The sequence below is a fragment of the Motacilla alba genome, chromosome 11, assembly GCF_015832195.1.
Source record: "Motacilla alba alba isolate MOTALB_02 chromosome 11, Motacilla_alba_V1.0_pri, whole genome shotgun sequence".
Taxonomy (NCBI): domain Eukaryota; kingdom Metazoa; phylum Chordata; class Aves; order Passeriformes; family Motacillidae; genus Motacilla; species Motacilla alba.
The window spans coordinates 14,567,808-14,580,307 of record NC_052026.1 but is presented as its reverse complement, the minus strand read 5'-3'; the positions used below and the strand labels follow the sequence as shown (position 1 = coordinate 14,580,307).

The following is a 12,500-nucleotide window of genomic DNA, read 5'->3' as shown; positions in this document are numbered from 1 at the left end:
TGGCCTAAGCTTGCCAGAGTTCAAGAAGAGTTTGGAGAATGCTCTGGAAGGCACAGGATGGGATTCTTGGGGTTGTCCTGTGCGTGGCCAGGAGTTGTGCTCAATGATCCTGCCATAGGTGTGAGCATCTAATGCCGGTGGAGCTTGTGTGCTGTGTAAAATGGATGAGACAATGTGTCCTGAGCTCACCTGGCAGTCCCACCTTCATTCAGATAGAAGAGCCCTGACTGTTTTCATGCCAGTTTCGGGGTCTGTTTTGAAGCTGTCCTGGAACTGAGAACTTTCCTTTGTGCCTTTGTCTACTAAGTTTGACATTACTAAGTTTGTATTGGGCAGAACAAATCTAAAGTGCAGCTCCTTCTCTATGAGAAGAAAGAAGCACAAAACATCTCCGGATGATCCCAGTACAGGAAGGAGGGAGCCAAGACTGCTGCGTGAGAAAGGGACACGACGGCAGAATGGTGCGGAGAGGTGAAATGGGCCAGAGCAGGACGGTGACCCCAGGAGCGCCCGTTTGGGCGAAGCGGGTTCCAGCCCTGGAGCCTGGATTGCCCCGTGCGGTCCCCGTGTGTTTAATGCAGCTGTTGTGCGTTCGGGACCGGGGCCGGCCGGGGGCTCGGTGTCCCCCGTGTGCTGCGGCCGCCCGAGCCCGGCCGGCGGTGCCGAGGGAGCAGCGCCGGGGCCCTCGGGGCCGGGCCCGCCCATGCCGGCGGAAGCCGCGGTTGCCGGGGAGCGGCGGGGCCGGGCCGGGCCCTCGGCTGCCGGCGGGTGGGCCCAGCCCAGCCCGGCCCGGCGGAGAGCGCTTCTCCGCGGCCTCCCTCGGTGAGTCCTCTCGGGGTAGCCGCACCGGGCCCTGCCCGGCCCGGGGCCGCCCGCCGAGGCTCTGGGGCGGCGCAGGCCGGGGACGGCGGGGAGCCGGGCCGGGAAGCGCCGGGCCCGGGGCTGGGGCAGCGCCCGCGGGGGCAGACTGCGGGCCCCCGGAGCCCCGGGACTCCCGAGCCCCGGCGAAGGGAGCCAGGAGGGTCCCCGGCGGTGTCCGGTGCCGGCGGTGTCCGCGGTCGCTCGGCGCGGTGCCCGGTCTCAGCACGTGTCCCCAGGCAGCGCCGCTGCCGCTCTCCCGAGCCAGCCCGGCCGGAGAGGTGCGGCTGCCACACCAGCTCCGGCCTCGGCACGGGGCTCGTCCTTGCGTCCGAGAGGAATCCCACGCGTTGATGGGATTCCGTGGGGCCTCCGTGCTCTCGTCTGTGCTTCCCTGCAGAGAGGGGACTGGGCTGCAGCTCTGTAATTCCCACAGCAGTCATACCCACCTCCCAGAGCCGAGCACGGCCCTCGTTCAGCTCCTGCCCCAGCCGCTGCAGGAAGTGCTTCTGACTCCCGGGGCAGACTGTCCAAGCTGGCTTTATCCCTAAAGAGCTGTTGGTAGACACCAGCTCCCAGAAATGCAAATGCCAGTATCACACCTGGCTGTACCTGTCCCTCTGTTTTCAGAGAGACAAAAGGAGAAATGGGTCTTTGAGACTGGCAGATGGGGAAGAGCTGGTGAGACCTGGGGAAACTCACGTGGGGAATGATATTAAAAGGAGAATATTAATCTCTCCCATAGCAGTCAGCAAGGAGAAGGCTTAGGCAAGGACACAAATCACTGGGTAGGTTCACAGCACACTGACCCCTGGTCCTGACTCCCAGCTTTTTAGGAGGAATGGTCGCAGATCCATTGGTGCTGTTTTGGTGCAGCCCTCGGGCGTGGAAGTTATCCTGATGTGACTTTCCATTTCAGCTAAAACTGTTGAGGAAGGAATCAAACATGCAAGACCAGCTGCACGGAGATTAGCCCTTTGATTTGCTGCAGATGACTTGCTCTGCTTATCACAGCTTATCACAACCGTGGGATGTTTTTTCCCATGCTTTTTGCAGAGATTGGCTCATGAAGGCAAGAAGCTGGGCTGGCATCAGCTCTGTGTGTGGTAGCAGCTTCCTGGCCAGGGACCCAGGCACAGTGAAAATGTCATCTGTGAAAATGAGGGAATGCTTCAAAGTCAGATGCCGAGGGTTCAAGGCTGTGAAATGCACCTGCCTGAGGCTTGTGTGTTCCCATGTTTTGCAGTTACCTTAACTACTATACCAAAAACAAGCCACAAAAGGAAGCTGTGGTTCTTACAGGCTCTGAAAGGGCTCAGCTTACCAGGGGGATAAGTAGCATTTTTATCACTTCATCAAGCTGCAGCAAAGGGCACAGAGTCCAGTTAATGGTTGTTAAACTTGCAGACACCCTGGGAGAGAGAGAACTGGAGCTTGCATTGCTGGGCTCCTAGGCCCGCATAAAGCCATGTTCTGGTGGAGAAGGGAGCAGCACACTGGGCTGAGTGAGCAGTGTTGAAGTTACTGGGTTACTCCAGCAACTGCTCTGTGCCTCCCGTGGCTGTGCAGGGCGGCTGGGAGCTGTGACTCTTCCCTAGGGAGTCTGCAGGCTGCTCGGGGACAGGAGCAGAGAGGAGTGGCACACATGCATCTGTTTGCCTGGACTTATTCAGCCTGCTTCTGTGGAGTGTGCCTGAATCTCCCAGCCTGTGAATGCATAAATGGTGTGTGTCTGGTGGCAGCAGGTCGGGTACTGCGCTGTTGATGTTTAGGTTGCTGATGTGGTAAAGCAGATGCTCTCCTGGGTGCAGGAAAGCCCCCAAGAGGGCTGACCCTGTCCCCTCATCCCTCTCCTCTGTGTTCATAACTATGTGCTCCTGCTGGGTTTCCCTGGTGCTTGCTCCAGTGCTTCTCTGATCCCCCTGTGGATGTAAAAGTCATGTTCCTTTTGGACAAAAGGTTGCATGGGCAGAAAACAAACCCAGTGAAAGAAGTGACTTGTTTGGTGCAGGGGCAGTGAGTGCAATTGGCTCAGCACAGGACTGGAGGTGCTGCGAAGCTGTCCCAAGAAATGAAGCAGGTGGGAATGACAGCAGAGGTCATACAGTCCCTCTTGGCAGGAGTGAGCCATGAGGGGCTCTCACTCGTGTCCCCCAGCTGGGCCCGTGGTCAGCAGGAGCAGAGCAGCAGCTGGGGAGGTGTATTCCTGGAAGTCTGGCTGGGGCACTGCTGCTGGGGGCTTGTGTCCCTGTAGGTCCCTACATAGGCAAGATGCTCCCTGTTGTAATGAGGTTGTCTGATCTTGCAAGATCCCATGCCAGAGGTGATGTCACTTGCAAATCAGGGAGTGGGTGTCATTTGCAAATTCCCTGCAGCAGGGCAGGGTGCAGCTGGGATGTGAAGGTATAAAATGAGCCTTCCATCCCCCGCCTCCCCTCAGCTTGCCTTTCCTCCTCAGTCCCCCGCAATAATTGTCTGCTCTGTTACAGGTCTTGATTTCAGCCTGTCATTTTACATGTAAATCACTGGGCTGGGGCTCGAGTTCCGATCAAGATCAGATGTGCATTTCAAAGCCAGTAGCTGTTCTGGAGTGATCTCATGGTGAACGCTTTCTTTTTTATTTTTTCCTCTAGAATAATAGAGGCCGTTCTGGCTTAGTTGATCCATTATCAAGGAGATTAAATAATACCAAGCCAGCATCCTTTTATCTCTGGCTGAGAGTCTGTGCCTGCTTTTCAGAAATAGCTTTTCCAGAGCAGCTGGGTAGAGGCTGCACATGCATGCTGGTGTGCAGCAGTCAGCACTGCTTGCATTGCCTCTGCTGTTGTGTCCAGGAGATGAATAACAGCATTTTGCTAATGGGTCTCATGTCAACAGGGGTGATTTAGCTAGGAAGACTGCAGTGCATTAGTTGCTATGAGTCAGATTCACTCAGCCTTGCACTGATCCTTTATTGGTTTATAAATTAAACTGCAGATGCTGCGTCCCGTCAGTGCTGGCATGCTGAGGATCCTGAAAGGGGTTCTTCCCTTGGAGTTGTCTCAGAAATGTTTAAATTACTGCCTCAGGAGTCAGGGAGTGCAGGTTGTAGCCCCAGCTCTTACAGCAGTGACTCCAGCCAAGCTGCCCTGGCGCCTGTCAAAATTGTGGTGTGACTCTGATCAGGCTCCTGTGGCATCTGCTGAGAGCTCATCAGCAGTCTGTGCCTGCTGTGTGGCATCCTGCATGCTCCTGCTCTGAGCGGGTTTGTTGTAGGCACAAAAATGCTATCCAGGAGATCCTGGTGAACAGTGCAGGGAAATTGATGCTGGCTGCTCCTGTCCCTTCCTGGTAGAAGGATCTGTGCTTCTGTCTTGGAGAGAAGGGAAGAGAAGCAACAGGGACCTGTTTGGGCCACGGCAGGGACTTGTGGCTCTGTGCTGCTTTGGAAAGTACTTCAGAAATGAAAAACATGTTCTTCTCTTCTCCCCAAGACCTGAGAAGCCATCTGGGCTCTTCCCCAGAAATCCAGTCTCTGCCCCACATGGTCCTGGAGGGAAATGTTTTGTCATTTTGTAAAGTGTTTGTCCTTCTGCGGGTCAGCCCCAGCCTGCTCAGGGGTGGTGACAGCACAGGTGTGACCTCAGGGAGGATATGGCCACGTGGGGCAGGGGCTTCAGCTTCCTCTGGACAAATTGTGTTTGGACCACAGGAGCCATTCAGAGGGAGCCCAGGGTTCAGGATAATTCAAATCTCAGGCTAAAAGCTGTCAGATGTTGCCCAGCTACCTCGGGTTTCCTGTTCACTCCTTCTGTGTCTGCATTCAATGTTTCCATATGGGAGATCAAAGCCACAAAGGATTTTTTGTCCTGAAGGTACCAATATTACAGCAACTGTGGGCATTTTCAGCACTGGTTAAAACACTGACCCACAGTAAGGACAGGGCTGCTGGACCCTTCACCTGCATAGAGTCTAATTTGGGGTAGTTTGTACCTGCAGGACATCTCTATCTCTAGAGCTGGTGGTGAGGTGTCAAATGCAAGTCAGAAATTCCACTATACATACATATATATATATATATATATATATGTAAGTGTAGCTTTTCAGTGGCTCAGTGAGCCCTGTTCATTTCTGTTCTGGTGGTTGGTTTCTGTGGCAGAGGCAGAGCAACGTGTGGCAGGATGTGTGAAGGGCCATCCAGGATTTCCGGACCCATTCCTCCAGACCCAGGGCTCTTTCCAGAGTATTACAAACGCCCCCTCTCAGGTGAGTCCTTGATGCTTGGTACAGGTTTTAGTTTGTGCTTTGGCATGACACAGCCTGCTGTCCTTATCCCTTGGTGTCCTCGACAGTCTCTATTCACACTGGTGAAGGTGCTTCTGATGGTGATCCTAAAGTAGTCTGTACAGCTGGCTGAAAGATGGGAAAGGCTTAGGCAGAGGTGAAGAGGGGGTCATCACATTGTTTGTGGGCTGTGGGTGCAGAAAGCTGAGGTAAGATCATTTCCTGACAAGGTTCTCCTTTTTCTTTCCCTGCAGCTCGAGGGAGGCTGGAAGGAAATGCCCAGAAGCTGTATTTAACCTCCAGCCCTCTGGACACAGTTGCCAACCCCTACCTGGCTTTGGGCAGTGCCCGCCAGCCCCAGCCAGCCCCTCGCATCCGCCCCAGTGGAAAGGACTTCCTGGAGAGGGGACAGCAAGGGACACTCAGCCTCCTGCTGCAGCTCGAGGGGATCTCCCTTGATGGGGGGATGCCAGCTAAGAGTAAGTACAACCAAATCACTGCTGGCTTCAGCTGCCTTTGGGGCCAGGGATGAAGCATTTGGGGTGGATTCCCAGGAGAGCTTGAGCTTCACAGGGCTGGTCACCCCATCTGCAGCTTTTGGCCTGGCAGTGGAGTCACCTGTGCTGGAGCCAGTGATGTTTTGGCTCCAGTCTCAGGTTTAGAATGGGAAGAGGGACTTGAAAAAAGATGCAAAAATTTGGACTTCTTTGTAGTAAAACTTCTATACAAATCAAACAAAACCTTGATGGATTGAGGATGTTTAACATGCTGAGTTCCTGGTTGGTGAGGCCAGGCAGGATTTGGGAAGGGTGCCTGTGTATGTGGATGTGAGAACATGTTTGCAGAAGATGTTCCCTTCTCCAGGGCAAGGATGTCACCCAGAATACATTCAGAGGTCCAGGAAGGAGATAAGGTTGAGCCCTGTGTGTCATTTTAATTTATTTCATGTGCTGGCATTGCCCTGAGCTGGTGCCAGTGTGGTAGATGCCACAACTGCTATGCCCAAGGGTGATGAGCATCTGGTTATGTCAGCTGAGATGTTCCCTGCCTTGGGGAGCCCAAGGAAGGATAAGTTTTGATTCAAAAACAAAATAAAACAAACCCCTAATGCATAATCTTGGTTGTGTCAATGTGGGACAATGGCTGACCCTATAACCAGGAACAGGGCAGGTTCAAGGCTCTGCAGCCCTGTCTACTTCAGAAACACCATGTGAGCTGAGCTGGGAATTGACCTTGCTCTTGAGAGGGTGCTGGCATGGCTTGTCTGGCATCATCCACACTGGGACAAGAGGAGAACAAGGGAGTCTGTGAACACCAGCAGTGTGCACAGACCTGTTCTGATGCTCATCTGGGCACGGTGGCATCCTCTGGCAGAAGAGTCAGTCTGGGAGCGTGCATCTGGCAGGGGCAGGAGAGGGAAGGACTTGCTGGTTCTCTTGGCTGTTGGACCAGCTTTGGGAGGGATCTGTGGCTGCATCCTGTGGCAGTGTCTGGGAGGTGAAGGTTTGTCTCCCCTTGCTGAGCAGGGAAAGAGGCCAAGGACTACGAGAAGGAAAATGTGAGGCGGATAAAGGAGATTCAGAGGAAGTGCAAAGAGAAGGAGCGAGCCCAAGAGCGCAGCCAGCCCAAGCCTGTGAAAGCTCTCTGGAAATCCCAGAAATACGAAAATGTGGAGTCAAAGGTGAAGGCCAAACTGCAGGTTGGTATCTGTGGAGGAGCTCTTGAACTCTCCAGGCTTGGGGAGCAGTGGGATGATGGAGACAGGGGAGTTCTGGAGGCATCTCACTGCTGAAGCACAATGGGCAGATGTGGCAGTGGGGCTGTGGTTTTGGTCCAGACAGTGACTGCTGCCATAATCCCTGTCCTGCTTCCCCCTCATAGCTGTATTTTCTGCCAGGGGATGCTCCCATCTGGCTTTTCAGCTTCCCCATATTTGGGGCAGCACTTCTCTGGGGCTTGTGCCAAAAGGCTGTGATGTTTTACCCAGAGGTAAGATCAGCAGGCTGCACTGAGCCTCAGTCCATCCATTCCCACCCTGTGGATACACAATGGGCAGTGTGTTCCGTGCATTCTTCCCCAAGTGATTGTCCTGGTGAATAGCCACTGCTCTGGGGGGCACACAGACATCTCCAGGCAGTCAGGGTTGAGGCCTCATAGATCAGCACAGCCTGTGAGGGTGCTGAGTTGGAGCCTTTAACTTCCTCCTCGTCTCTACATTGCTTCCTTTTCATCTGTGGCCAGCTTTTGATGCTTAAAATTATGTGTACTGGTAACAACTGTAAAAATTGGCAAGATGATTCCCAAGCCAGTGGTTCCAACTGCTCTGTCCCTTTTTCCTGCTGTGTCACCAACCTCTTTGGTATCTGTGACCCTTCCATACATGGGAGCAAACCCACGAGTGCTTCAAGAACACAAGCCCACACTCTTGTTTGACAAATCCTCTGGGTTAGAGGAAGATTGAGCTCATTTCTTCCTTTGTTTTGGGGAAAGGGGGTGGTCTCTGCGCAGGCAGGTTCTGCGTGGTGTGTTACTTGTGCTCTGTGTGTTCCTCCAGAGAGGCCCTGGCACTGACTCATGGTGCTTTAACTGTTGCTGTGGCTCTCCTGGAGCTGAGGTGTTCCCTGTGAAGGATCTCCATCTTCTGTGCTGCTGCTCAGAGTTTCAGTTGATTCTGCTGGATCTTGATGACTCATGCAGAGTTTTTTCTCTGTCACCTGTCCCTGAGGCTGTTAGCTGTAGCAGTTGTCCTGGAAAGGGTTCTGGCAGTCCCAGTGCTCCCGTGGAGGAAGATGGGGCAAGCTGTGCTCTGTGCTCCCGAGGTCACAGACTCAATCAGCTTCGAGCCAGCTGTGCTAGGTGAAGGCAATTCTCATTAACTTACCAGAGAGATCCAGATCTCTTGTTGGAACAAGGCTGATCATCTTTGGAGCATGAACAGTCTGGGCAGTGCTGAGGGCATCCCACATCCTTCTCCTCACACCAAACCCAGCAATGTGGCTGCCCAGTCCCCCCATCTGTCTGCAGCTCTGCCCAGCTAAATGGGCCAGGCAAGAGGAAATCTTCCCCAGGGAGCTGCAGTTCAGCTGAGACCTTGGGTATTTGTGAAGATCTGGGGGTGGCTCTGTGCACTTCCCATCACTCCCAGAGGCAGAGCAGTGCCCCAGCTGCATTTTTCATGAGGTCACCCACTTGCCACGGTGTCAACTTTCAGTTTTCAGGGTTTGTTTGCAACAAGACTGCCTGAGATAGTCCTAGACCACCTGCTGGACATCAAGTCCTGTCAGCCTGTGCCACAGCCTTTGAAGATGCCCCTCAGATGCAATTCCACCAGACTCCTTCACTCTCTGCTCCTTTTTCTTTCTAGAGTGATAGAAGCACAGATTTGAGGTGCTGAGCAGAGCAGCACTTGAGAACAGCACCTCAGCAGGCAGCCTCGTGCCTACCTGCTTGATCCAAGTTTGCTTCTGCAGAGTTCCCCCCTTGTTTCTTAGCCGTTCATTCAGTGGCCAGGTCTGGATCTGTTGCTGTTTGTCGGCCTTTGCTGGCTGATTGCAGATTATCTTCCCCCAAGAACTTCTGCCAGGCCACGGCAGAAAGCGCGTGCTGCCGTGTGCCTGCTGGAAACCTGTGGCTGAGCTCGTGGTTCACCACCCAAACTTGGTTGAGAGGGTTTTTCTTTGCCCCAGCCTCCCTCCACTGGTGGATCTTTTCTCGCCTTTCCCAGGAGACCTCCCCACCTCCCAATCCTGAGGCTGTGAATTTCCTGAGGGCGTATTCCCGCTGTGGCTCTGGGATCAAGCCCTGCAGACCACTGTCCCCAAGGCCTGTCAGAGCAAAAGCAGGAGCAGACACAGAGGCTCCAGAGGCACAGGGTGCTGAAAGCAAGGTGAGTTACACACTAACTGCATCCATCCCAGGCATTTCTGGCATGGAAAACCCATTCTTCTAAAGGGTTGGGTCAGATGTGCTGCATGAGTAGGGAGATCTGTAAATACTGTTCCTGGCTGAAGGGAAGGAGCAGGGTCCTGGTTACTGGGGTGGTGAGATGGATATTCAGGGACTGTTAATTCTAGCTTCATCCTCACTCATAGTCAAGGAGATCATGAAGTTCCCTGTGAAAATTCCACCTCCTCGTGCCAGCAATCCCAAATCTGCTCAAATCCAAGGGCTTTGCAGGAGGTCATGGGGTTTTGAAGGCTGTTCCCACTGTAATCAAAGGAACTGTGGCTTCTGGATGTTAGATAAAAAATTGGGAAATGAGTGTGTGTTTTAGTAAGGAGAGTTAAATCAGCATTTGTAGTTAAACCTTTCAAGTAGTCTGTTTGGGAGGTCCTAAACAGCTCCATGACTCATGTCCTTTTCCCTTGGCAATCGTGAGATTGTCAGTTTGTTGGTTCCTAAATGCCATGAATGACTTAATTAAACAGGACATGATCTACAAAGGAGGAAGACCAGGGAAATCTTAAATGCAAACACAGCCACCTTCTCCACTGTTTTGTCCAGCAGAGGAGCTGTGGTGGAGGTGCTGTCTCTGGGGAAGTGCCCCAAGGATAAGCAAAGTTCCTGCTCTGCCAGGGGTTCTGTTGCATTTCTTGGCCTGGTGAGCTCCCAATCTGTTTTTCCTCTGCCCTCAAAATGCAGCAGTAGGCTCCATGGGGACTACGTCAAGCCTGGGTTTTTCTGTCCTTCTGGCTTTTAAGGCATGCAGTCATCTTGGGGACCTTAAAGAGGCCAGGATTAGGCTTGGCTTTAGGTGCCTGCCTTCCCAAACCATGGCCACAGCTCCTGCCTGTGTGTGGCTGCACCCGGAGACGGGCTGTGCCGAGGGTCTGCCTGTCCTGCTGTCATACAATCCAGTCTCTCGCGTGGCGCATTTTTGCTTTTTCCCTCGTGTGGACAGTGACAGCTGGCTGTGTGCATGTGCCTACCCTGCCCCTGATGCCTCTCTGTCTCTTTTTGCAGATGCAGGTGGAGGGCAGGAGCGTTGACTTCATCAGGCACAACGCCTGCAGCGCCAAGCGGGCCCCGCTGCGCCGCTCGCAGTCCCTGCAGGCGCTGGCCGAGCTGCTGCAGCACAGGCACCGGCAGCAGGAGGAGTACAACGCCAAGCAGAAGGGACACGTCCCCCAGTAGTATGTGTGCCCCTCTCTGCTCCACGAGACTGTAACAGCCTTAATGCACCCCCTGGCTTGTGCCTAGAGAGATGGGCTGGGCACAGAGGTGCTCTTGCAATGTGCAGCAGTGCCATTTTCTGTGACTGGGGAGTAAACGCTGTCCCTCCTGCTTTCCTGGCTTAACTAGCATCCCATACCCAGTGTGGGGCAGGGCTCAGAGGGAGTTTTGTCTTATCCTCCCTTGCTTGCTGTTGTACAGTGATGCTGATGTGGGGAAGCTCTGTGTGCCTGGAGAAATGTGCTCCAGCTCCTTTGTAAGCTTTGTTCCATGATGTAGCTTTGGCATGAAGAGGTCTGGTTTTGGAGAGGCAGAGAGCTCGCTCTGCCTCACAAGTGTTCATCCTGCCTTGGGCCTGGGTTCTGAGGAACATCCAACTAGTGCTGTGCATTTTGAGGTTCTGCATGAAAAACAGACCCTGTCCTAGGACTGACTGTGGTGCCAGTCCTTTGGCTGTGCTGTCCTCTGCCAGCATCCCTGGCCGTGAGCTGCTGTCTGACTTCATTCTGCCATTGACCCACAGATGGTTTGGCAAGGACTCAGTGAGCCAGAAGCGAGGAGCAGCAGCCCTTGTCTCCAAGGAGCACGTGTTGGCCTGAGTGCCTCTCTCCCAGCAGTCCTTTGTGCCTGTGGAGCACATTTGCTGGTCCACATATGTGGTTTAAACACGGTGGATCCCCCACCATGAGGGTGTGTGCCAGCATGTGGCTCCCTGGGGTGCTCAGCCAGTGACATGGAACCTGGGGGGGGTTGAAGGGCACATTCCTGGCCTGTGCCTGTGCCAGATGTGCTGACACCTGCTCTCCTTTGCCTGCAGCCTGCTGGAGAGGAAGGAGCTGTGGCGCAAGCAGACGGAGGAGCGGCTGCGCAACCTGCCGGACCCCGACACGCCGCCCGGGCACACCATGATGCCCGAGGGCCAGCGCCTCGAGACCCTCAGCAACCTGAAACAGAGTAAGAGGGGAAAAACCAGCGAATCCAGCTCAGAAAAACAAACAATCCTAGGCAGGATAAGGGAGAAGAGACACAGGGACACATTCCTGCCACTTGGAGAGTTGCCTGGATTAAGGCATATATAGGCAGGGTGTGAGCTGTGTGCATGGGAAGAGGAATCAGTGTCCTGCAGGTTACAGGGCTGGCTCTCTGGAGCACACTTGTCCAGTGGACTTGATGTCAAGGTTGCTATTGCTCCTAAAATCTTAGAAATATTTTGGCTGGAAGGGACCTTCAGAAGTCTCTAGTCCAATCCTTGGTTCTCAAAGCTGGAGCAGGTCCATCAGGTCTTCATCCAGCTGAGGTTTAAATAGAAGGATTCTAGGTCCTTGTTCCAGTGCTGCCATTGTGTCCATAGCACTAGAAAAAGGGTGGATTTCTTTGCTTTTCAACTTAACACACCTTTTTTTTTTTCTCTTTTTACAGGCCAGGAGCAGCTGATAAAGGACCTGGTTCTGCTGCCAATGCGTGGAGACAGCCTCAGGATGCAGAAGAGGCGGGTAGAGCTCGAGAGGAAGCTCTCCCAGGTAGACGAGGCAATCAAAATTTTCTCAAGGCCGAAAGTCTTCATCAAGTTGGACTCCTGAGCTGGTGGGGCCACGTGTGCTGTGCTGCTCTGCCTGAACATCCCTTGCTGCTGGGCAGGAATGGACATCGCGTTTTGGGAGGGAAGGAGAGGAAGCCAAATTCCGGACCCTGGGCCCATGCAGGTGCTGATAACAGTGTCCAGTATGCAGCTGGCATCTCTTGCTCACCTTTCAGTGCTGTGTCTTGTCCACAGAAAAGGGAGGGAGATGCCCTAATAAAGGCCCTGCTCAGTGGTCTGGAGAACAGTTGTCTCTGCTGCTTGACTTCTCACAGATCAGCTCTCTGCTCTGGATCTGTGGCATCACCTCTTATTTTCCCTTTTTTTCCTACTTCTAGAAACTGGTAGGAGGTCTCTTGTGCTGCAGCCTGTGGTATTCCTTGTCATTCTCTTTCTCCTGAGTTGGACCATGGTCATGGCTCATCCTGAGCACCTGAGAGCTCAGGGGACAGCTTGGGGACAAGAAAGAGGCACAGAGCTTCAGTGTTTTCTCCCCAGGGAAGGGCTGAGCTGTCAGGAGGGTCTGGTCAGATGTCTGGAGAAGTCTTTATTGTCTGTGGGGCAGGAGATACTCCAATAAATCATCGTTTCCATCTTGCAGTGTGTTTGCAGCTCCCAGTGGGCCCAG

At 53.6% G+C, this 12,500-nt stretch overlaps 1 protein-coding gene across 3 annotated transcripts; it reads left to right on the top strand.

Annotated features, from left to right (window-relative positions):
* Positions 1–443: 443 nt before the first annotated feature.
* ENKD1 (enkurin domain containing 1) lies at positions 444–12,472 on the top strand. 3 transcript variants are annotated; one of them, XM_038148191.1, is made up of 9 exons: positions 718–822; positions 3,348–3,459; positions 4,997–5,103; positions 5,376–5,600; positions 6,648–6,820; positions 8,846–9,007; positions 10,084–10,253; positions 11,111–11,247; positions 11,713–12,472. In XM_038148191.1, the coding sequence occupies exons 3-9, from the start codon at positions 5,019–5,021 to the stop codon at positions 11,871–11,873; spliced, it is 1,113 nt and encodes a 370-aa protein (XP_038004119.1). In that variant the 5' UTR covers positions 718–822; positions 3,348–3,459; positions 4,997–5,018; the 3' UTR covers positions 11,874–12,472. The 3 variants fall into 3 exon arrangements, with proteins under 3 accessions (XP_038004117.1, XP_038004118.1, XP_038004119.1); XM_038148190.1 differs by lacking the exon at positions 3,348–3,459 and having other exon boundaries at positions 668–822; XM_038148189.1 differs by lacking the exons at positions 3,348–3,459; positions 4,997–5,103 and having other exon boundaries at positions 444–822.
* The last annotated feature ends 28 nt before the right edge of the window (positions 12,473–12,500 follow it).